We start from the raw sequence: 26,291 nt of genomic DNA, 5'->3' as shown, positions 1-26,291 counted from the left end.
TCCATCTAATTTGCATATCAATAAAAAATGTATTTTAGTAATTTTAATAACTACCAATGATGATGGGAATTTTCTCTTCTGATTTGAGGGTAAAATGTGATTGGACATCCCAAAACTTTTTTTTTTTTTTTTTTTTTGGAACAACAAAAAAACTTTGCAAAGTAATGCAAATAAAATAAGAAAATAAGAAACAGTGCAAACACAAAAGTAATTAACTAATAATTGGTAATTGAAAGAAACGTTTATCAGGGTATTAAATGCGATAAAATAGGATTATAAGAACCTTGAACCGGTTGTATCAGATGTAGTAATTACCGTGTAATTAATAAACATCATTAGACAAAGAACAAATCATGGGATGTTATGGAGCACATATAAAGTACATTTCTTCAAAGTACTGCACAGAAAACAGGACACAACTACAGGACAGATTTAATTACAAATGAAGGTACCTTTTATTGCAAACATTTGAGGACTTTGGCACCTGCAAGGCACAGAATACACTTTCATGAGAGAACAGAGTTGAATGGGCCTGCAAAGGAACTGGGGAAAACAATTTCATTTTCACATAGGAAATTCCTTTCACAGAAAGGACAAAATCTAGCTGCAAACAAAGGGTAAACTGTACACGGAGCCCACGTATGATCGGCTGTTATCTGCAAGCAGACCCGACGCAAGTGTTCAGTCACCATGAAATTCAACAGCAACCATAATTATTATTAGCTGGCTTGGCCATTTCAAATTCACTGCTGCTTTTCAAAGTGGCGGAGAGATGAATGTGAAGACGAGTCAGGGCTTCTATATGTACTGTACTAGTGTTCAGCAGAACGCACAAAGTCATGACACGAAGGCCCACATGCACATGAGCTTTTAAGTGCTGTTCATCCAAAGCCTTCCAAACCGCCCATGCTAAGAGACTTTAACTAGAAGTGGGTTTCCCCAACTGCACCGACCTATGCGCATTCTTCATGTTTAGTGTCTACCTTCCTTTGAACAGTGTTCACACACTCTCTTTCTTGTTAAGAAGGAAGAATTGCATGTTGCAACCTTTATATAAAAAGGTTTCTAATACTGTCTCCCATTAACAGCTTAATACTGACAGGCAACACACCATTAAAACACACATACACAAACACACAGCAGTCATTCTTTATAAAACTATATAATAAAGACAAACTTCCAGTTAGACAAATAAACAGTCAACAGACAGATAAAGAAAAAGGGAACCTCTAAAGGAAGGTCTATGGAAGACTTGACCCGATCAGCATCAGTATCAGCTGTGTGCAAACGTCTCTAAATCAAGAGCCACGGCGGCTTGAAATCCCATCAGTCATTTATCCTGCAGGGCGGCACACCCCAGCACTGGGCCCTCTGATTATGATGCTCGCATGATTTGGTTGCCACAATCCCCAAAAGCTCATTAGGTTTAGTGTTATTCTGGGAGACAAGACTGGGGCGTGGAGATGAGGGTGGAAGTAAACAGGAGTGCAGAAACTTTAGTTTTATGTTCTGAGAACCTGCATAGTGAATTCAAGGCACTGAGGGTTTATTTAGGGCAGCACACACATTCACACACACACACACACTTTTGGATACTTTGGTAAGGCAGCTTTTTCTAGATTTTAGTATTTTGGCATTAGGATGGTGCAGATTCTCTTGCTTGTTTTTGGATACACACACACACACACACATACTAAATGATGTTAATGGATAGTTTGGCCAAAAATCATCATTTACTCACTGTAATGTCGTTCCAAAACTGTATGAATTCTTTCTTTTGTGGAACACAAAAGAAACATTTAGCAGATTGTTTACGCTGCTTTTTTCCATACTGTCAAACTCATAAAATATGGCAAAAGGCACCATAAAAGTACAACCATCAATACATAAAAGCTATCGCATGGCTTTAGAAAAATTGAAATATAGACCTTAGGGTAGACGCCATATTGAATCTAAGGGGACAGTTCATCTAAAAATTAAAATGCTGTTATCATTCACTCATGTCATTTCAAATGTGTAACTTACTTTCTTCTGTGGAACATAAAAGATGATATTTGAAGAATGTTGGCAATTAAACAGTTTCACTGACTTCCAATTCAAATATTTCAAAATATCTTCTTTTGTGTTCAATAGAAGAAAGAAATGCATACAGGTTTATAACAAAATGAGGGTGAGTAAACGATGGCAGAATTATTTTTTGGATGGACTATACATTTAACAATGAAAATGAGGCTATAAGAGACTACACTGTCCTAGATCACATGTCATACTCACAACTTTAAAAATCGTTTTATGGACTTTGTGTACTAAGTGTTTTTGGATGGTGTTAAAGGATTAGTTCACTTTAAATGAAGATTACCCCAAGCTTTACTCACCCTCAAGCCATCCTAAGTGTATATGACTTTCTTCTTTCTGGCGAACACAATTGGAGATATATTAATAAATATACTGACGCATCTGAGCTTTCTGAAGCAAAGCGAAGCGTTTGTGTAAAAAAAAAAAAAAAATCCATATTTAACAAGTTATGAAGTAAAATCTCTAGCTTCTGCCAGAACGCCTTATGTACTCAACTTATGAAGAAAGTGTAAAACTCTTGCAGTTCAAAAAGCCTACACTACACCCTACACCTTCCCTATTCAACTTATGGAAAAAGCTTAACTGACACGATGCCAGATCTGAATACGGAAGGCAGTCTGGCGAAAACTACATATTTTAATTCATAACTTGTTAAATATTGTTTTGTTTTGTTTGACACGTTCTTCAGTTCATACTCGTTGATCCCACTTACTGCCATTATAAACCTTGGATGCGTCAGGATATTTATTAATATATCTCAGATTGTGTTCATCAGAAAGAAGAAAGTCATATACACCTAGGATGGCTTGAGGGTGAGTAAAGCTTGGGGTAATTTTCATTTGAAAGTGAAGAGTACAATCCATTGAACACAGCCTAGTTTTAATTTCTTTCAAAAATAAAAGAAATAGCGCTACCCTGACTGAGACTACTTTTATGATACTTTGATAGTGCTTCTGCATTCTTTTTCATCATAAAAGCATAGAAAAATGCAACCAGCAGTCATCAGAATTTCTTTTGTGTTCCACAGAAGAAAAACCATCAGATTTATAATGAAGTGAGAGTAAGTAACTAATCACATAATTTCAGTTTTTTCCGTTTACTATCCCTTTAATAATAATAACATCCTGTAATTCTTAATTTGTTCTGGGGCTCTTTTCAATACTCTCTGCGTTACACCACAAACTCTGGTTCTGCTTCAGTGGTCATGTGGTCTGTGGTCAGATCTTCTCTATCCAGATCCAGAGAGAAATACTTGCTGGTTCTCTTGATGGGAAACGCATGCTGGTTATTCCGCATCCCGGCACACTGATCTGCAAGTCCCTGGTACCCGCAGCCGACCGTGTCCCCGAGCTCTGGCTCACAGCCGAACGTATAGCTATGTGCAGTGTCCTGGCACAGCTCCGCCCACTCCTGACAGTTCCTCTGGAACAGACGAACATCATCAAGTGATTGGCTGTGGCGGTCTGTGGAGCTCTGGCCCTTCCTGCCCATCGCCGTCTAAATAAAAAAAGACAACAAAACCCACCTCAGCATGTAGGAAACCAACAAGCCACATTAAAACACAGAATTCACCGACTACACTAACTCTCAACTAACCCTAAAATCTCAGAGAGCGGTTAGCTGTACACTCACATGAATTCACAGATGAGAAACGACAATGCTGTTGGGTGTAGGGTAAGGCTGCCCTAAACAAATACTGTTAAGAAGAAGTGGGGTTACCAGCGCTGTTAAAAGAGATTACAGGATTACTCAACAGAAGAATGATACAGCTCAAAATGCAGAGTTGACGTCCTCGGTTTAACTTCAGTGGTTGAGACAGCGTCATTCAACAGCTGTTACGCGTTGTGTGTAAATGTGTGTGTTAGTGTGTGTATAAGTGCACCTGAGGGAGACATTCGATGCTCTGGCCTCTCATTCTCACTATGGTCTCTGATGAGCTGGATGTGGAAGAACTGACTTCTTTCACCACCAGCCCTGAAAAGCACAAACACATATGCAACTTACACATCCATCATTATAATCAACATACACATACATTCTAATCATTCTCTCTCATTCCATCATTTGAAGTTTACTGCAGTCAGACTAGGGTGCACAGTACCAAATTTAATAGTGAATAAAAACACCACCGCCTTCAAGCTTTTTTCAATTAAGTAAACACTGCTTGAATTTGGATACTCACACATTTTGACTAATGATGATTTTTTTTCATGACACAACCACATCTTTTCCAGCCATCCATTGTTACTGGACAAGGAATTTTTAATCATTTTTTAATCAAAAACTTTTATAAAAGTACCCAAAAAGAGTCATTACTAGCCAATTTACAAAATACTTTAGAGCAGAGGATAAATACAAATGTTTATATGCACTATAGAAATGGCCATGGCTTTAGGGAATTCATCATTTCAGAATTTCCTACAGAACTCTGTTCAATACCGCCATGTCCTTCATTCACCCTGGGCAGCTCTAGGACAGCAAGAATTTGACTGACAAACTGAGTCGATCTGTGACCTTTCAGTGCCACCTTTCCAAGTCAATCTGCAGCTAATGTCTGCCTCCAGAGATGACACAGCTTGATTTACACACCTGTCAGCAACAAGTACGGTCAAAACACCTGAACCCACAAATTAAAAGGAGCGTTCTGTATTCTCTATTCTTGGCACTATGGGTAAAACTAGCACAGAGAATAATCAAGTCTTTAAGGACCATCACATTGTTTTGCATTGCGATCATTTGCAGGGTATATAAACATATATATATATATATATATATATATATATATATATATACATATATATACACATATATATACATATATATACATATATATACATATATATACATATATATACATACACACACACACGCACACACACTACGAGTTTGGAAACATTACTATTTTTAATGTTTTTGAACGAAGTCTCTTATGCTCATTAAGGCTGCATTTATTTCATAATAAATACAGAAAAAATAATAATATTGTGAAATATTATTACAAATTATTGTTTTCTATTTTAATATACTTTAAAATATTTATTTCTGTGATCAAAGCTGAATTTTCAGCATCATTACTCCAGTCTTCAGTGTCACATGATCCTTCAGAAATCATTCTTATATGCTGATTTATTATCAATGTTGGAAACAGTTGTGCTGCTTAATATTATTTTACAACCTGTGATACTTTTTCAGGATTCTTTGATGAATAAAAAGTTAAAAAATATGAGCATTTATTTAAAATAGAAATCTTCTGTAACGATGTACACTACCGTTCAAAAGTTTGGGGTCAGTGATTTTTTTTTCTTTCTTTTTTTTGAAAGAAATTAATACTTTTATTCAGCACGGATGTGTTTAATTGATAAAAAGTGATAGTAAAGATTTATATTGTTAGAAAAGATTTATATTTTGAATAAATGCTGTTCTTTTTAACATTTTATTCATCAATGAATCCTGAATAAAGTATCACAGGTTCCAAAAAAATATTAAGCAACACAACGGTTTTCAACATTGATAATAACGGAGCAGCAAATCAGCATATTAGAATGATTTCTGAAGGATCATGTGACACTGAAGACTGGAGTAAGGATGCTGAAAATTCAGCATGGCATCATAGAAATAAATTTTAAAGTATATAAAATAGAAAACCATAATTTTAAATTGTAATAATATTTCACAATATTACTGTTTTTTCTATATTTATTATGAAATAAATGCAGCCTTAATGAGCATAAGAGACTTCGTTCAAAAACATTAAAAATAATAATGTTTCCAAACTTTTGACTGGTAATATTATATATATATATATATAATTTTTTTGTGTTAAATATACACATGCATGTGTGTGTATTTATATATACATAAATATACACAGCACACACACATATATTATGTAAACACAAACTTTTATTTTGGATGTGATTAATTGTTTGACAGCACTAATATATACACACATTTATTTGATCCCAAAAAAAAAAAAAAAAAGAAATATTGTGAGATATTATTACAATTTAAAATAACTTTTCTATTTTAACATGTTTTAAAATTGAATTTATTCCTGTGATTGTAAAGCTGAATTCTCAGCATCATTACTCCAGTCTTCAGTGTCACATGATCCTTCAGAAATCATTCTAATATGCTGATTTGGTAAGAAGGAATGTTAAAACAGATGAGCTGCTTAATATTTTTGTGGAAATGGATACATTTTTTTATTTATCTTTCTGAGCCCAAACTTTTAACATAACATGACGTATATGCATACCAGAGCATCCGTTGTTCTGTGCTGACAGCATGTCCTCTGTAATGTGGATACATAGTTCATGGTTGAGTTCTAAATCATGAAGATCTTCACAAGTTTTTGGATCATCAACCAGCATCTCAATCTCTAAAGAAAAACACAAACATAGACACAGACTCTCAGGGCTGACTGCTACTGCATCAATATTAACATTCGTACCAATGAGATTTGATCAATGCAGCCATTTAATCATACAGCATTTATTATTGATACTGTTATTACTAATGTAATGAGTTTCTGAGTTACAATTAGCTGGCTGGGAGCAAAGTGTTACATTTAACTGAGTGTCTCCTACCGTCTTCATCCAGGCAGTGCTCCTTGCTGCTGCTCTCGATGCCAGACGTGTGTGTGCTGGCATGACTGGTGTTGGAAGACGAGTGTGTTCTCAGCGGTCGGTGGGGTGTGTTTGTAGGGGTTCGGAAACTGTCTGTGTCAACGCCGGATGTGCGGGAGCTGCCATGGCTCGTGGTGGAGTGTCGTGAAAAGGGGTTGGGCCGTGACGTGCTGCCAGCACTGCTGCCGCTGGCACGTGAACGCTGCTCCAAATTATCCATGTCCGCCTCCAGAGCATCACTTATATATGACTCCCTGTACTGCTTCTTTTCTGAGAAAACACAGTTTAATAATGTATATACTCCTTTGCAAAACAAAACAATAATACGCTGCTATAAAAAAAGCTGAGAATGACTTTCTGTTGATATTCATGTGTCACGTGTGTAAAGTAAGTTAAAGGGTTAGTTCACTCAAAAATGAACATTTTTACATTAATTACTCACCCTCATGTCGTTCCACACCGATAAGACCTTCGTTTATCTACGGAATACAAATTAAGATGTTTTTGATAAAATCTGATGGCTCAGTGAGGCCTTGCTTTGAGAGCAAATTAACTTATTAACAAATTAACGCCCAGAAAGGTACTTAAAACATATTTAAAACAGTTCATGACATTCATCTCCTTAATGTTCTGAAGTGAGGAGAATGTTTTTTGTGCGCCAAAAAAACAAAATAAAGAATAATGAATCTTTTGTTTCAAATCAGTGGTTCGGAGCGTGTATCAAACTGCCAAAGTCACGTGAACCACTGAAATTTCAAAACTCTTATGTAGTAACGAAGCCTCCTTTACTGAAATCGCGTTACTTTGGCAGTTTGATACACACTCCGAACCACTGATTCGAAACAAAAGTTTTGTAAAGCTGCAAAGCTTCATGAAGCAGTGTTTTGAAATCGCCCATCACTAGATATTGTTGAATAAAGTCATTATTTAGTTTTTTTGGTGCACAAAAAGTATTCTTGTCTCTTCATAACATTAAGCTTGAACCACTGTAGTCACATGAACTGTTTTAAATATGTCTTTAGTGGCTTTCTTGGCGTTTGAAAGACTAAATTATTTTGCCATCACTGGAGGCCTCACTGAGCCATTGGATTTCATCAAAAATATCTTAATTTGTGTTCTGAAGATGAATGAAGGTCTTATGGGTGTGGAACGACAAGAGGGTGAGTAATTAATGACAGAAATTTCATTTCTGGGTGAACTAACCCTTCAATTGCAGTGTTGTTTTAGTTTTTGTTTTAGTTTTATTAATTTTGAATTAGCTTTTATTTTTATATTTTTAGTTTTCATGTTAATTTTAGTTTAATTTTTAGCAATTTCGAATTTTTTTTTCTTTTTTATATAAATATTGCTATTTAGGTTTAATTAATATTTATTTCAGTTTTAGTTTTTAAATTCTATTTATTTCCAGTTAATAATTTTAGTGCTTCAACTGTGCTTCCAATGCATCAATTCTAATTTCCATTTAGTTTAAGTTTTTCAACTAAAATTATATTTGTATATTTTTTTATTTCAGCTTTATTTAAATTAACAGAAATGTCTTTAATCGTTTTAATTGTGTCAGGAATCAGTTGTATACTGAACAAAAATGGTGTATAATTGCTAGTAAATCTCACAAATAATAACAAAAAAAACAGCAAGTAACACATTGAATTAAATGTGAAATTTTGAAGTAGAAAGACTGAAAGTATCTTCTAGTAAAACTATTTTTTTTTTTATTTAGAACTTTGAAAAATCTCTTTTTTATGTATATGCCAATAAAAGATGGTTATTTCATCCTTTTATCACCTTGCTTGATTTAAAGATTGACCTTATCTGTCTGTATATCACATATCACATATTTCATGTACATTTTAATTACTAACTTAGGAAATGTTCCTGTTACCGCAATTGTTTTGTGCAAATTTCTAAGATACCTTCATTTTCCTCTAGTCGCCGAACCTGTTTTAGCACAGGCTGCAGGTTCATATACAATCTGTGGCTGTTGCTGAGCAGCTGCAGGAGGTGTCGTGAGCGCAGAGGACAGCCTGTGTAGTAGATGAGCTTCCTGGCTGAAGGCAAACCATCAGGAAGAATCTCAAACCTCTTCCCCTGTGGAAAGGAAACAGGTCAAAGGTTGATTCGTCTGAAAAATGTAAACAGTGACCCTAATGGCACAGAATTATACACTTCACCTTTAAATCATATCAATAAAGTACTGTAATACTGACCACAAACACCAGTTTTCCCACGTTGGTCCAGGGAAAATCATACAAGAGTTGCCTGACAGTCCCCACATTCTGTATAAAAAATAAATAAATAAATAAATAAATAAAATAAAAAAATAAATAAAATTGAACCATCACAACATAGAAATGCTCAATATATTTTTATCTAAAGAGAGACATTTTTTTGCAATTTGCTGTATAACCTCACTCAGTAAGTGTTCAAACATCATACCTGAAAAATCTGAATCCCACGTAAGGTCAGTCCCAGAGTTAAAGAGGCTTCCAACTCTTTCTTATCCTGACAGAAAGAAAATTTTTCATTATGTTGAAAATCAGTCTGCGTGCACACTCACTCATACTGTAAATAGCTTTTCTCTGACCTTGTAAAGGCGGTAATAATGAACAGTCACGTCATCCAAGAGTGCTGCTTCCTTTATGTACTTCAGCTGGGCCTCTGATGCCGTAAGAGCAAACTGCTCTTTGTGCATGTTTGGAATATGACGAAGAATATAGTCACATCCTCTCTTAGCAATTACCTAGAAAAGATAGAACCAAAATAATAAAGCGCACATTTTCACTTGACTTTCTGGTATATGCTTGATAACTGCATTCAGATTTTTAAATATAATTTTTTAGAGATTGCACTCACTAGGACATTTAAAGCTAAATATTTTTGATCTGATAATGATATATTAAATTTTATATTAAACTAAAAAAAGTATATTAAAGTGCATATTGCAGGGTTTAAAATTTTTTGCGAGACATAAGGGCATTAATTTAGTAGATAAACTGACGGTCTCTGTAAAAAACGCTTTTTTTTTTTTGCGATCCATTGTTTTCCTATAGTTTATATTGATCGCGCTCCCGTCACTGACGTCACGTCCGATTGGGCATTTTTCAGATGCGGAAGTAAAATTTTCTCACAAAAAACGACTCCAGAAGCCTATGTAGCGTATTTATGCGTGTTTTTTCAACAAAATCTATTTCATACATTATTTTTCTATACATTGAATCACTAAAGCTCTAACCTGCAATACGCCATTTAACTATATGGTAACAGGAACATTTCCTTTTTGTTTTAGCGTCGCGTCATTTTACGTCACTACAGGGAGATGTTCGCAGAGCTCTGTGTTGATTCAGTGCAGAATATATTGATATTTAGCAACAGCGGCCATGAATCAGTGTGTTTTCGGTAGTTTTTGTATTCTATTTATCATCGTAATGGTAAATTATTGTGTTTGTGGAGGTTGCACAAACTTCAGCCTGTCAGGACATCGAGTCCAGAGGTTTAATAACAAGAAAAACTACGCTGCTATCTTCTGTGCCGGGTTTGTTTTGTGCAGGTGAAGAGCGAAGAGACAGGAGTTCACTTCTGCATGTGCTTCGAGAAACGCGTTCATTTTAGACTGGAGGATTATCATCCTGGCGATATGATGAAGTTCAACATTGTAATACTTCTGTAAATGATTATATTAAATTAATAAACTTACACACGCGATGCTTCTTCACCGTTTTTACTTGAATCAATTTCAACACTGATAAATACAAATTATGTACACATGCATACAGTCTCACACTTACACAAAACAGTTTTGAATTATGTGCTGGTAATGTAAATACTCCGATTTCATTCATGCCATGTATGTAAACTTATATATACACATTCAAGTTCACACAACTACATAATCATGGCGTCATGATTCCTCACACTATCAGTGAATGGGCACGGAATAAACTCATAACACAGAATTAATGAATAAAGGATAACATGAAATACAGTAAGTTAACACTATATGTTTGGCCGCTGGCGGGAGACATGATCACGGATCCGTCAGAGATGCAGCTCGATGAAGACTTACGGTGCACATTAAGTTTTGTGTTTGATTATTACATTTGCTAACTACCAAATCAGTCGTGATGAGAAACGGCTATATCACGTAACTTTAGTGTGGACGGATATTAACGCGTGTGACATACGCTTGATCAAAGTTTATTCGTTTCTGTTATTAGTAATCAGTTAGATGACCAATAGCTTTGCTATTGCCTGATTCATGATAATAATCTGTACAATATTGTGATCTGAGCACATGTCGTTACCTAACGTAATCTATAAGCTAACACCAGTCGCTGTCCTGTTCTCCACTGCTTCTCCTCACACAACAGCTCAATTAGTCTTTGACCAGTATTCTGTCTAATTCTGGCCTGTCCCTGCTCTCTTGACCACATAGCAGGCTAATTGTATGGCTGTGATTAGTTATACGAGTATAAATAATCATTTACAATTTCCTCAGCGTCCGAAATGTCATTGCGATCCATTGTTTTCCTATAGTTTATATTGATCGCGCTCCCTTCACTGACGTCACGTCCGATTGGGCATTTTTCAGATGCGGAAGTAAAATTCTCACAAAAAACGACTCCAGAAGCCTATGTAGCGTATTTATGCGTGTTTTTTCAATAAAATCTATTTCATACATTATTTTTCTATACATTGAATCACTAAAGCTCTAACCTGCAATATGCCCTTTAACTATACAATTCCCATTAGTTTTCCATGACTTTTTAAGATTTTAATTTCCATAATATTAAAAATACAATTATTTTAAAAAATAGTTACTTGCCAGTTGTTCAGTAACTTTATTAGGAACATTTTTATTTATTTATTTTTTTAAATCAAACTGAATGATAGTCTGACTCTGACATAAATCACATAATATTAAAGACATTTAAATAGTCCACTAAACATGCTGTGACTTACACAGTTTCTTACAATCAAGAAACCTAGATGCCTAATAAAAATAAATTGTTACAGATGCAGTTAACAAAGAAAGTTATCCTTCTTCTTTTTGTCATTTTTTGTACATTTTTAAATATATTTAAGATATTTTTTGCCATATGGGATGTAAACAGATACCACTGCTGATTTTTTCGTGGTTGTCAGCCTTGGCTACAGCGATGTCCCTGAACTTTTATAAAAACACAAAAATCCTCATCACAGTGCTGTCAGCAGTCTCTGTAATCTGCCAGTTCTATAGCACAGTCTGTCTCTGACTGCACCATCCTGCAGTGAAGGAGCGTCTCACACCATGTGTATCCAGATGATAGCACAGCTCAGCAAAGCCTGAAGCTAATGCACTCAAGATTCTTTCTAAAAGCTTTTGACTATTTTTAACCTCAATTCTCTACATACACTGATGAATAAAATGTCTTTTTTTTTTCTTTTTTTTTTCAAAAGCTCTGTTCAATGTTGCTGAAATATTCAAGAACAACACAGTGCAGCTCATAAACCACACACAGGGCAGTCGGAGGATACACATTTAACAAGCTTGATCAGCAAAACGATTCATCAGGAAGCAGTTTAATGGGGTGCAGACTTACCCAGGAGGGAAAATAAGCTTCCGGTTGGAAATAGGCACCAAAGTGTTTGTTCCGTTTGAAGTTTCCCAGGTCAGCCTGCAGCGCAAATGCAGCCAGAAGGAAATAAGCCTCTTCTCTCTGGATGCACTGAGACTGCAGTAACTGCTTCCGCAAATGCCAATAGTAATAATACCGAGCCATGCGATCACTAAAACAGACAGACACATTATTATGGTTTATCATTTTTTATAAACGTATAATTCTTCTGTAGACATTCTGTATGTATAAACTACCATTCAAAAGTTTGGGGTCAGTACAATTTTTGTTTTTGAAAGAGGTCTCTTATGCTCACCAAGGCTGAATTTGTTTATTCAAAAACACAGTAAAAACAGCAATATTGTGAAAAATTATTAATCAATTAAAATAATTGTTTTGAATTGTAATATATTACAAAATGCAATTTATTCCTGTGATGGCAAAGCTAAATTTTCAGGATCATTACTCCAGTCTTCAGTGTCACATGATCCTTCAGAAGTCATTCTAATATGCTGATTTGGTGCTCAAGAAAAAAATTCTTATTATTATCAATGTTGAAAACAGTTGTGCTGCTTAATATTTTTGTGGAAACCATAATTTTTTTCCAGAATTCTTTGATGAATAGAAAGTTCAAAAGAATTTATTTGAAATAGAATTTTTGTAACAATGTCTTTACTGTCACTTTTGATCAACTCAATGCATTCTTGGTGAGTAAGGAGTATTAAAAAAAAAAATCTTACTGACCCCAAACATTTGACCAGTAGTGTAGATGTCTCACCTGATAAGTCTGCCATTTTCAACATAATACTGTGCTCTGAAGTGAACAATCATCGGAGGTCCAAACTGGTCAATTCCCTGCAGTTGGTGAGAATTCTGTCAAAGTGTGCAACAATAACTTTTTTCCCCAAGAAAATCAAACGGTGTGTGCATGATACCTTGCTGGCTTCCCGTTTCCACTCTTTTGGACAATATTTCGACAGTTTCTGTCCCAGTTCCATGTATATGTGTTCATTGTCTAGGAGAAAATGCACACTTAAAATACATTGAAACGAATGTTTGTGTATGTATGTAATGAATAATGTGGAAAAATTACAAACAGCATCCGGTAATTACAGCACAATAAAGCCGGCAGGGTGATTAAGACCCCTACGCAAAGCATAAAATGCAATAATAAAAAAGGCAGACCATATATTATCCCTATAATTTCATAATTATATAATTAAAAGGAATAAATGGCCAAAAAAAAATATATATTATTTGATTTTATCATGAGAATAAAGACACCACAGATATATTAGAACTGACAAATCAGAATCAAGTATTCCACAGAGCAGTGTATAAGAAAGTATAAAGCTGTTTAAGCTCATATGTGTATGTCTGTGTGTGTACACGTTGTACAACTATCTTTGTGAGGACCAGTTTGACTTTTACACCATCGGACTGAGGAAAAAGAGACTAAAGTGAGGACATTTTGGCTGGTCCTCACTTTCTGAGACCCCTTTAAAGGCCTCTTTGAGGGTTAAGTGTTTGGTTTTCAGGTTAGGTTAAGGGTAGGTTTAGGGTAATGGTTCAGGTTAGGCACTTTGTTGTGATTGGCAGGGTTAGGGTAAGGAGCTAGAGATTGTATTGTTTCAATGAATGTCCTCACAAAGATAGATGTACGAGTGTGTGTGTGTGTGTGTGTGTGTGTGTGTGTGTGTGTGTGTGTGTGTGTGTGTGTGTGTGTGTGTGTGTGTGTGTGTGTGTGTGTGTGTGTGTGTGTGTGTGTGTGTGTGTGTGTGTGTGTGTGTGTGTGTGTGTGTCTTACTCTGAATAACACTGAGGCCAAACAGGTGACAGTCCTTCAACCTGAGCAGATCACAGACCTGCACCAACAACTCCTGACACACTGTCTTAACCTGAGAGAGAAGAACAGAGAAAGAAAGAGAGACCATCTGTATTTCAGAGAGAGAAATGATATAGTGTGCATGTTTCAGTGGCGGGGAATGAGGTTTCACTTTTAAATGGATTTTTTATATATTATATTGGTGTCTGTAATGTTACTCTAAAAAGCTGCTTCTCAAACTCTACTGAACCATGAAATTACTCAACAAAAATAGAGCTGTATTTTTTACAATATTTAATTGTGATCATCCTTTAAACCTACAGTAATCCGCAACATCCGAGCGAGACCCAAAATGACGTGTAGAGCATGTTATCTATCAAAAACAATCTTTGTATATGATGCAAAAAGATAAAGATAATTGTGTAATTGCCACATTTTTTATGAAATCAGAGGAAGCTGTGCTTTCAGTGCAGTCTTAAAGCAATCACCACTGGTGTGTCATTGAGTGCATGAAATTGTACTCACACTGACTATTACGTTGAGCGTTTCATCATTCGGGAGGAACACACACACACACCGGCGGTCCTGCATTGTCTTGTTATTGTGGAAAGTCAGTTTGTTCATGTTTGAGAGGCTGCAGCTTGTAGATTTGTGCCCCTCAGTGGAGCTCCACCCCTGAGCACCTCCCAGTCACAATGGGATCAGATAACTCATACACACACACATAAGAACAAACACACACGATCGGACCCTGTGACCAGAGAAACCGAACCTCACAACTGTTTCAATCCAACAGTTTCTCCTGTATCAACACACAATCACACCACAAACACACAGCCGCTCCACCGCCCGACTCTGAAAAAGATAGAAAGACAAAAATAAGAGATTTCAACTGGAATACATACCTCATGCACACATACTGGCAGGAAGCTCTCCAAATTTACTGGATTTTGAAGGGAACACAAAAGAGACAAGATAAATCTTGTTCACAAAACAGAAAAACATGGAAAACTGTTTTTGATAGTGATGGACAGTTGTGGGTACATTACACACGACAAACACACATTCTGTACTCTGCATTTATATCTAGGTAGAAAATATGGTGCACTACAAATTCATTTTATTGCTTATTTTGAGCATTACAGTATCTTCTGTATAGGATAATATACTGTCAGCTGGTCATAAAGCTTAAATAAACATTACAGTTATCGTCTACAATTATTGTCCACAATAGCTGTACATTATTCCACTTATTACATGGCTGCTTATCAAATAAACACACAGATAGAGCTGAAAAAAATTATTTTCTCTGTTTATAGAGAAACAGTCCATAACAATATAAAAAATTTTCTGCATGACAACATGACATACAATATTCACTATTACTGATCTGACTGCACTGACACTATTTGATGAGAACTGAACTGAGCTGGATGATGACATCACTGTTTTCTGCTTTATAGCCAAATTGAACTAATTTAATAATTGATGATCTTTACAATGGAACTGAAACACTGAACTGACTTTGAACAATGCTGAACAATGACACTTTTTCCCCCTTTTTACAGCTGCTTTACAGTCGAATTGAACCGTTTGCATTACTGAATCATTATTTTCCCGTTGATCACAGTAAAGGTGCTCTGAAAAAACCTGTACTGTTTCACAATCACAATATTACAAAAACTTTGATTCAACTTTAATGAACTTTGATTCAACAACTCTCTCAGTGATTTTAGATATATTTGGGACATAACACCTGCCGGCACAGACATGAAACACTAACAGAATGATATCTCACTCTCTCTGCCTCTATCAGTATCTGTGATATGAACACAGGCCTACAGAAACTGCTGAACTAACAAAGAGAGGGACTGAGTGAAATATTACCATGATTTAAGTTTTTGACCTCTTATCATGGATATATGAATCCATCTCAAATTACTACAAATTTAACCTAACATATTTCCTCAGAGTATATAAACTCAAATTTGCTGAAATATACTTACTATGCTCAATTTGAAGTTGTATGTTTGAATGTATGCTTAAAATATCAAGAATGGATTGCCTTAAACCTTACTCTATCTATAATAGGCCAAAAATAGAAATAATAAATAAATTTTAAAAAATGGTCCTTGATTATGATTTCATTTTTTTAAACTTTAGTTAGTGTGTAATGTTGCTGTTTGAGCATAAACAACATCTGCAAAGTTACGATGTTCAAAGTTCAATGCAAAAGGAGATATTTTCTTTTAAAGAATTCTCCGTTTAAGGACTACAACAAACAGCTGGTAGGGACTACAACAAGTTTCTTCCCGGGTTGGTGACATCACAAACCCCAAAATTTACATAAACACTGCCCCCAGGAACACGCAACAAATAAGGGTCAATTCAATGCTGGATTTGCACAAAAGATTAACATGACGGCACATGCTAGTCAACGAGTTGAATCAACTCCACAGCAACTACATAAATTCATTCAGAAACGTCCAGATGAATCCTAAAAGTTGTACTTCTTTCTCAGACTCTCCATCAGTGTCTGACTCCGGTTTGAACAATGTAAGGCTGAACAGCGTTACTGGCAATCATTATTTTGGCGGCGTGAGATTCTCCAGCTTTGTTGTTGATGAGCAACCAAAGCGCAAGCTGTTAAAGCTCCGCCCTCTCAGCAGCTCAAATTGCAGTTAAAAGGGACAAACCCAAAAATAGTGTGTTTTTGTTCACACCCAAATACACTGGCAAGAAAAAGTATGTGAACCACTTGCAGAATCTGTGAAAAATGTTAATAATTTTAATAAAATAAGAAGGATCATACAAAATGCATGTTATTTTTTATTTAGTACTGTCCTGAGTAAGATATTTTACATAAAAGATGTTTACATTTAGTTCACAAGACAAAACAATAGCTGAATTTATTAAAATAACCCCATTCATAAGTATGTGAACCATTGATTCTCAATACTGTGTGTAGTTACCTGATGATTTTTTTTGGTGGTTCATGAGTCTCTTGTTTGTCCTGAGCAGTTAATCTGAGCTCTCTTCTTCAGAAAAATCCTCCAGATCCTGCAGATTCATCAGTTTTCAAGCACTTTTGCATATTTGAACCCTTTCCAGCAGCGACTGAATGATTTTGAGATCTGTCTTTTCACACTGAGGGCAACTGAGGGACTCAAACACAACTATTAAAAAAGGTTCAAACATTCAGTGATGCTCCAGAAGGAAACACAATGCATTAAGGGTGTGAAAACTTTTGAACAGGATGAAGATGTCACAATTTTTCTTATTATATTTAAATATAATTGTTTTTCATTTAGTACTGCCCTTAGGAAGCAACAGAAGATACTTTTTTTTCCGGGAAACATGCAAGTAAGTACATTTTACCTTGATATTTGAATTCAAAAGTTTTCACACCCCGACTCTTAATGCATCGTGTTTCCTTCTGGAGCATCAGTGAATGTTTGAAACTTTTTTAATAGTTGTGTTTGAGTCCCTCAGTTGTCCTCAGTGTGAAAAGACAGATCTCAAAATCATTCAGTCACTGCTGTAAAGGGTTCAAATATGCAAAAATGCTTGAAAACTGAAGAATCTGCAGGATCTGGAGGATTTTTCTGAAGAACAGAGCTCAGTTTAACTGCTCAGAACAAACAAGAGACTCATGAACAACCATCACAAAACATAAAAACAGTCATGGATCATCAGGTAACCACACACAGTATTGAGAATCAATGGTTCACATACTTATGAATGGGGTTATTTTAATAAATTCAGCTATTGTTTTGTCTTGTGAACTAAATGTAAACATCTTTTATGTAAAATATCTTACTCAGGACAGTACTAAATAAAAAATAACATGCATTTTGAATGATCTCTCTTATTTTATGAAAATTATTCAAATTTTCACAGATTCTGCAAGTGGTTCACATACTTTTTCTTGCCACTGTAGGTCACAAGCTATAATAAATGTTCTGTGAGGTATTTTGAGCTGAAACTTCACAGACACATTCTGAGGACACCGAAGACTTATATTACATCTTGTAAAAGGGGCATTATAGGTCCCTTTTAATAGAAGTCCGTTTGGCCTGGTTTCAGTTTTATAGCAAAATAAATTAACCTCATTACTTCAAACATGGATTTAAATTATTTTCTTCAACAACATTCTGTTTCTTCCTCATGTATGCTGCCATATTGCTCCCCTAAGTGATATTAAAATATTCTTTGTAGTTTGTAGAACTGCATACACTGCTATGACATTTTATCAGCCCTCTTCGCTGGTCTTTATTGAAGCTTTTTCTATTGTAATAATAAAATACATCATTTAAGCAAGTACATTTTGAAAAAACATCAGGCAAAATGCAAAATGGAGTAGTGAGAAGACTTTGCATGAGAGAGAGACAGAGAGAAAAGGAAAATGTGCAGCAGTCAGGAGAATTCCACCCAACATCTGCTTCTCATTCCAACAATAGAGGCCTTTGATTCTCTCTCTCTCACACACACACACACACTCCGCTGCACTTACTACAGATGTGTAATGTTCAGATGCATACATCAAATGACGTGGATTTTGGAGTTTCATATTATGGTTAGGAGTTCATAAGGGATTGAATTTTACAGGTTTCTAGAAACATTGCCTACACTAAAAGTTAAAGCCAAGCAGGCAAACAGCCCAAAGGGGCTCAATAATGGCCCTAAAATCATATAATATATGACGTGACTGATTAAAGTATCATTTTGAGGCCATTTTAATCTGGCACTGCTGAGCAGGATGAAAACAGAATGGAAGAGAGGATTGCATGATTGCACATTTGTCAGGATGTGTGACGTTACGCCTGACGTCATGTGTGGCATTTCTTTGCTGAAAGGATGGAGAAACTTCCTGGATTATTTTTGAGACAAATAAAACCCACTTATGTATAAAAGGTTCCAGTCAGACTGTTATAATTTGCTACAGTATTAAGGTCTATGTTCCGCCTGTCTTCAGTGTCATCCTGCTGTAACAGCTTGTTTTGCCTTAAGGGATCAAATCTTACCTTATCTTAAAAGACGACTGCTGAAGTGCTGGGGTTTAGCTTTTGCAAACATTCTTACATCATCCGCTGAGCTTTTACCTCTCAGAAAGGAAACATCTAGAACCAATGTAGACAGAAAACCCTTCCAGCAATGTGGAGGAAAATGTACTAAGAAAGAATTAGCAAAAAAAGCAAGCATGAAAGAATGAGAGGTAAGGAAATGCCACTGATAGGTGGAATCCGCATGTCCAGACCTGCTCAGACACTGTTGGTCCACAGTTATTTAGTGTGACTCTAATCTCAGACACATTCCCCTTTTCACATGCACTGAACTGTTTCTTCATGCCGCAGTAGAAGACACAACCTGAGAAGTAGTTTGGTATCAGATTATCTGAACTCATCTGAACACCTGCTATTAAATCCACTGTATAAAAACCATTAAAGAAAGCAGATATGTTCTACTTTAACGTAACACAACAGATACAGAAAGCCTTTGGCAAGGGAGGGCTTAAAAATCACAGTCCACTTGTTTTCTGCCAGCTATGATACAGCTTAACTGTTATTACTAATAGGTCCTACTAATTATATTGGTGGGAATTTTTTATTAGAAGAAAACATCAGGTAATTTTTTTTTTTTTTTTAAATACTCCAGCTCTTCTAAATGAAATCTAGGGCGAATAAAATGAAAGTGATATGAACCAGATATAGAATATTTTTTTAATTTTACTGTGCATTGTAACTAAGAAGTTATGTGATGTGATGCATTTATAATATATAATATATAACCAGTAGTAAAATGTAACTATGATCTTTGTAGATCAACTGTGGATGGAGTAACACACAGATGACTTTCAATATGACCTAATTTCAGGTTAAACCATTTTAAACCACACCTGTCGGAATAATTACTGAAAGAGGTTTTATTTATTTATTTATTTATTTTGTCTGAGCATTAAGATGCTTTTTATTTAAAACTTTAAAAGACAAAATAAAAGACATTTTTAGTCCCCATAAACATTTCAATCTATACCTGTCCTGTATATTCAAAAGGGTTTTTAAGAAATTAATACTACTTTTATTCAGCAAGGATGTATTAAATTGATCAAAAGTGACATTCATAATGTTACAAAATATTTCTATTTTAAATTAATGTTGTTGTTTTGTACTTTCTATTCATCAAATAATCCTAACAAAATGTATCTCAGTTTCCACAAAAATATTACGCAACACAACTGTTTTCAACATTGATAATAGTAAGTAATGTTTCTTGAGCACTAAATCAGCATATTAGAATGATTTCTGATGGATCATGGGAAACTCAAGACTGGAGTAATGGGTGCTAAAAATTCATATTTGCTATCTCAATAATAAATCACCTATTAAAAGATTGAAATAGAATATCATATTTACACATATACTACAAAATGCTTTACGGTTTCAGGTGGTTTTTAAGCCATCCATTCCACACACATGCAGCGCTGTGTGGTAAAGAGATTCTGAGTATATGGTTCATCAGATTGCTTTGACTTAAAAAAAAAAAATAAAGGATTTTTAATGATGTATCCAGACAAACACAAAGGCTTACGGCTAAATCTGATTAGGCACCAAAAAAAACAGTATACCTTTAAGCAAGACACTGTATTTATTTTACCATTAAACATGTACATTATTTATACAGCCTCTTTCTTCACTGTTATTTTGTATACACTTTTCAACAAATAGAAATTCCATTCAATCTCATTAATAATAAGTTTGATGACTTTACACCGAGACTAATGCTGACCTCCATCCATTCAATAGGGATGTTAAACAACAAACTCTGACATACTAACACACAAGGATGACTTTAACACAGCTGTCGGAGAAGTAGGCAACACAAAGAACTACATGCACACCACATTAAAAGGACTAGGACGCTGCACACGCAATAACAACAAACCTACAAACAATAGCCATGTCAGCTTAACCCATCCAAGCGAGCCGAGGAACTAATCCATCTTAACCACTATACTGCAACTGAGACAGCCAATCAAAGTGCAAGCTTTCTTTAAATTATAATAAATAAATAAAACATGTCAGGTCACTGACTGATTGACTGGTGGGAGATACAGTTTCTTCAATCACACAGCATGTTCATGAAGAGTGAGATCATAAAGTCATGCTCGCGCAGGTGCACAGGGAAGATCAATATTGACAACCTCTTTTAGAAAAAAATATTAACTTGAGGATAAAAGATGTTCACACTGATGAGACGTCAAAAGCACAAGCAATAGCTGAATTTTAATGTCTTTCTCAAGAGCACTATTTAGGTGGCCTATCCAGATTCAACCTGGCTGCAACCTTTATGTTCAGGGCCGTAACCACCATAGACATTGAGGTGGACAAGTCCCCCCAATAATTAGAAATGGCCAAATTGTTCACAGAAGATGAGCATGATTTTCCACACAAGACTTTAGTTTTAATGGTGAATAGTTTTAATAGTTTTAATGGTTTTAATGGTTTAATGGCAAGATACAAGTAGCTAAACATTTAATATTTGATAACTGTTTTATGATAGAAATGTTCAACTGTTATCGATAGCAATATCCAGTGATGCAAACTACTTTTTTTTAAAATCAAATTTAGCCATTTTGAATTTAAATTAATAATATTCTATCATTTATTAGGGCTGTCCCCTAATCGAAAATCAGTCGATGAGGCTTGGTCGACTAAATTTTAATCAGTCAGTTCAGAAGTAAACAAAAAAAAACAAAAAAACTTAACAACAGTAGCAGAAACAGTGAGCAACAAAATAGATGAAAAAAAGAAAGGAGAAAAAAGCATGATATAACATCTGATCTTATCTTACCTTGACCTTTTTATTATTCGTATACAGTTTGTTTGTTTGTTTGTTTTTCTTTTTTAAATATTGGTAAAAAATCTTTATTTTCGAAGTTACAAAATGTAGCACAAAAGCATCAAATATACTGCTTTTCATTCAAATACTTGGTATAGTTTGGTCTATAAATGATACAAACGTGCTTGTATTCTTCTAGTTGGGCCCTTTAAACAATATGACAAGTCTATCTGTCATGTATTTTGATTTTACGGATCACATTTTCATGTAAAGCAGTTAATTTTCATGCTATGAAAATAGAGCATTTCTAATATGTCAGCAAATTTAAAAGCACTTGTTAAGTGTTGGTCATATTCCTTATATTTACTGTAAAGCCAAGCTTCTAAGCTTTAAAATGTCACCTATTTTTTGTTGGTTAAGCACATGGTTGTTGAAATATTTATGTAAATTTACATCCCTGGACCATATAATGTTTCACTTAACTGTATATTTATTCGTTTGATAAATTTATCTTTATGTCCTACATTTTAAAAATATTTTCATTACATTTAAGGCTGTTATTTATATTATTAGGTCATTTATTTGGTTCACGTTCTAAAAAAATCATGCAATGTTTGCTTGTGTCACTGCTTTATACACACTTACATTACTTAATTTATATCTTAAATACTCATTATTTTGGTTTAGATTGCTTTTAGAGCGATATCATGTGATTGACAGATTGTCCCGCCCTCGCGCCAGTAATCACCTTCATCAGAGAAGAGAAGAGATGTCACTGCAACTGAGGAGGGGTCAAGGCTTGAAATTGCGACACATGCTCCCGAAATTGAGTCTGTGCGACCTCAAAATATTTGGGAGCATTAGTGCAAATGCAAATAATTGGTGCAACCTGTTTTCTAGAGGTGCACTGGTTGACGCCATAAATTGGAAATGGACAGTTTTTGCTCAAAACACACGATCGGTAATTGGTTTTTAGTTCTTGCCCAATGTCTGTTCTGGACTTGCACACAAACTGCACAGCAATAATTTCCCAAAATGTCATTTGTGAGAAAATATTACTTATAAGTCTCTAAACAGGACATTAACAGGCCAGAGAAGAAGGTGCTGAAGACTGACACAAAGGGGAGAACAGAGACGAGCCAGCAGAGAAAATACTATACCAGGCACTGTTCACGATGTACGAAACATAAGATGAAAAATATTAATATTGAATTGGTGGGGGTTTATATGAGAAAAATAAATATTGAATTGGTGAGGGTTTATATGAATGTAGCCTATTTCTAAAGAGAACAAACTGTCTTCAGAAAAGTTTCGATGGCATTTTCTTTTCCTCTTATCTCCGTATAAAGTAGTATTTATAGGTATAGGTATTTATATGATTTTATATGAACCAATAAACGCTATATTTCTGCTGTTCCATTTTCGTTCAGTCCGTCTGCTATTTTTGTTTTATGCAGGTGTGTCTTATGTAGCATAATTTCATAAATCTAAAGTCAGAGACTATTCTAAATCCTATAATTAAATATAATTTAAATAAACAACTGCTCATGCTACATGTGTAGCATCTTTGTTAGGATCATAATTAAAATGCAATGGTGCCTCTTTCAAATGGCTACAGATATTTTTTGTTTAAGACCTGTTATAGAGCAAATAAACAACAAATAAATTTGCTTTAACAAAGAAAGAAGAAAAAAAAAACAGCAACCGGTATCGAAATTGGCCCATTTGCTTTTCAGTCAGCCATGAAAGATCATGATCAGTGCACTCTTTCCATTCCTCTAAAATAATGTGGTGTTGTTTTAAATAAAACTAATCTATATATTATATAAAAACTAGTTGTGGTGCATGCTCCTAAATTTTTGGTGCTCCTCACTTTTTGAAGTTCGAAGCACCAGGTCTATCAAGTAAAATTTAATTTCGAGCACTGGGAGGGGTTATTTTGTTCGAAACTACAATTTGTTAGATTTATTAATGGACATTTATTACAAATATTCCATTAAAAATAGGAATTGTCCATTTAATTTCATGGTAACAAAGTATTTTTAGGGACATTTCCAAGTCAACGTAATCAGATGAGCAATTTTCTCCAGAATCGCTTAATCACACAGCATTTTGCACAGACAGACAAGTTACACCAGAGATGGCAGAGGAATCTTTACTCTCTTGGGAGAAATCTTTTTTTGAACATCTATTCTAGCTGCCTTGAGGCAAATAAGACTTCACGAACACACCCACAAACACTCGCACACATATACACGCACAAATGAAGGGCAGCTCAGCAAAGAAAACATCCTGAGGTTAAAAAAAAGGAAAGAAAACAAAGGAGAGCAGAAAATGCTTCCTGTCACCAAACCAACACAAACAAACACACAAAGCAAATTTAACATTATGCCGGACAAAACTGCCCTCATCATTCTTCAGGGCACGACATGAGAACACACAGGATGTGACTACAGATCAACTCAGGCAAACCTGCATCCAAGTAAACACACTGACGAATCTTAAATGACGTTGCTGATTTGACACGTTTGGCTGGCAGGAAGGAATCCTACTCTGGATAAAATCACAAAGACTTTGAGAATCAAATGACAAAATTATATGAACATAACTTGATTGAACTACGAGTGTTCTAGATTTGAGGTAAAGAAGCAAAACTAAATTATACATCAAATATACAATTGATCAAGGACTCAAAATCAATTTAAATCTCTCAACAAGTTATTTTCAAGGGGCCAATGGAAACAATCCCCCTGGTGGTAAACAGAACGATGGCATAAACCGTTTCCGAGGCCTACACTTCAACCCTACAAACCCATCAATGTGTTAAACACATTACAGATTGTGAGTGCTTATAGAAAATCACTGTGACACAAGAGAGGATAAACTTGAGACCCTTAAACACCGATTGGTGTAGAGTTGCACTGGGCTAATATTAAACCCGCCCTGACCGCAAAGAGGAAATTGTGAACATTCCTGAATCCGAGAGAGAGGGAGGGAAAATAAGAATGAACTTTTCCGATTCATGTCCTGACGCAATTAACCTGCATGTTCTGTTGAGTCTGAGATCACTTCCTGACTGTTCGGGGTCCCTATGTTATACATGTACAAATTTAACAATTAAGCGATTAAAGTGATTGTTTCACAACATAGTTGTAACCCTTATTACCCTTACCCTATTCATTTTTAAAACACTGTTGAAAAATACAATAAATAAAATATATCAAAATAAAAAAAGACCCCTAACAATGTACACCAATCACAAAAACTTAATGTTTAATATCTGAAATCCCATATTTACATAATTGTCATGGGCAGACTTCTAAAACATTAAATGTTCCCACAAAATTCAGTATCAATAGCCAATATGTCAATATTAAGAATGTAATGCAGTCTAGGTGGGCAGCACACAGGTTGAGACACAGCCAATGGTTCTCATTACAGCAGACCTTAACTTGGACAAACTCCACATTACCGCATTGAGCTGACTGGGTGCTATAAACCAACCCAAGTACCAACACATTACTCCAGAAATAGCCAGTGGATGCCATATTATGGTCTAAAAGTAGATGCATGACCGAAAACGTGAATTTGAGCATTAGAAATCCCTTACCATCCCTCAAAATACATCAGTATAAACCAACATACCATAGTGAAACAATGCAAGAAGCTTTCAGAATCGTGTCACTTTGTTGTGAAACATCTCAGAAAGTGGCGGCTAATGCCAAGTTACCACACTTTTACTATAGTAAAATTAACTGTAGTAACTGGCTTCTTGGTGGAAACTCTCGTCACCATGGTAAATTTACAAGGCAGAGTACAAACACACCGCTGTGTTTTGGTCGAGCTCCGTCGAGTCTGGTGTGTGCGCGCGCGTGTGCATGTGTGCGTGATTCTGCGGGCCAGCGCTGCCACGTAGAATAAGTTATTTGGGAAATGCAAGGAGACGAACCCCTCTGTAAATCCTGACCGCCATTCAGATGAAATAATAAAGTTAAAACAAAAAAAACTCACCTTTTTGGTGGCGATAATTCCGCGTATTCCCAAAGTATTCCCAAACACACCTTCTTCCATGTAACTCTTGCTTTGATTCCTCTACTGCGCTCGCCAGTCTAGCACATAATCCCGAACTGCGGACTCAACCCCATCGGGCTCCCCAACACTCACAAATCACTATACATGTGGAGGGAATTTCCCAACCGTGTGTAGGAGGGGTGACGAACACAAAAGGAATCGGCCGGAAACGCGTCCGTTACGCGGCGTCTCTTTCCCTCAGTTTTTAAAAGCAACGCAGCTGCTGTGCAATCTTTGTGCGGTCGAGGTGTTTACATT

General features: G+C 35.5%; 1 protein-coding gene across 4 annotated transcripts; it reads right to left on the bottom strand.

Annotated features, from left to right (window-relative positions):
* frmd6 (FERM domain containing 6) lies at positions 1 to 26,291 on the bottom strand. Of its 4 annotated transcripts, none has more exons than XM_067386666.1 (15): positions 25,974 to 26,291; positions 14,649 to 14,978; positions 14,106 to 14,196; positions 13,234 to 13,313; positions 13,077 to 13,153; positions 12,284 to 12,470; positions 9,289 to 9,444; positions 9,141 to 9,206; positions 8,912 to 8,980; positions 8,618 to 8,792; positions 6,666 to 6,974; positions 6,335 to 6,457; positions 3,959 to 4,050; positions 3,709 to 3,772; positions 3,369 to 3,573 (listed from the first exon to the last, which is right to left on the bottom strand). In XM_067386666.1, exons 2-15 carry the CDS (start codon positions 14,745 to 14,747, stop codon positions 3,518 to 3,520), a joined length of 1,644 nt encoding a protein of 547 aa, XP_067242767.1. In that variant the 5' UTR covers positions 14,748 to 14,978; positions 25,974 to 26,291; the 3' UTR covers positions 3,369 to 3,517. The 4 variants fall into 4 exon arrangements, 3 of the variants coding, with proteins under 3 accessions (XP_067242766.1, XP_067242768.1, XP_067242767.1); XR_010895216.1 differs by having other exon boundaries at positions 3,524 to 3,573; positions 3,709 to 3,800; positions 25,974 to 26,290; XM_067386665.1 differs by lacking the exon at positions 3,709 to 3,772 and having other exon boundaries at positions 1 to 3,573; positions 25,974 to 26,290.

This window comes from Chanodichthys erythropterus, chromosome 5 (assembly GCF_024489055.1).
Source record: "Chanodichthys erythropterus isolate Z2021 chromosome 5, ASM2448905v1, whole genome shotgun sequence".
Taxonomy (NCBI): Eukaryota; Metazoa; Chordata; class Actinopteri; order Cypriniformes; family Xenocyprididae; genus Chanodichthys; species Chanodichthys erythropterus.
The sequence above is the reverse complement of the archived record's forward strand: the minus strand, read 5'-3'. Positions and strand labels throughout refer to the sequence as shown.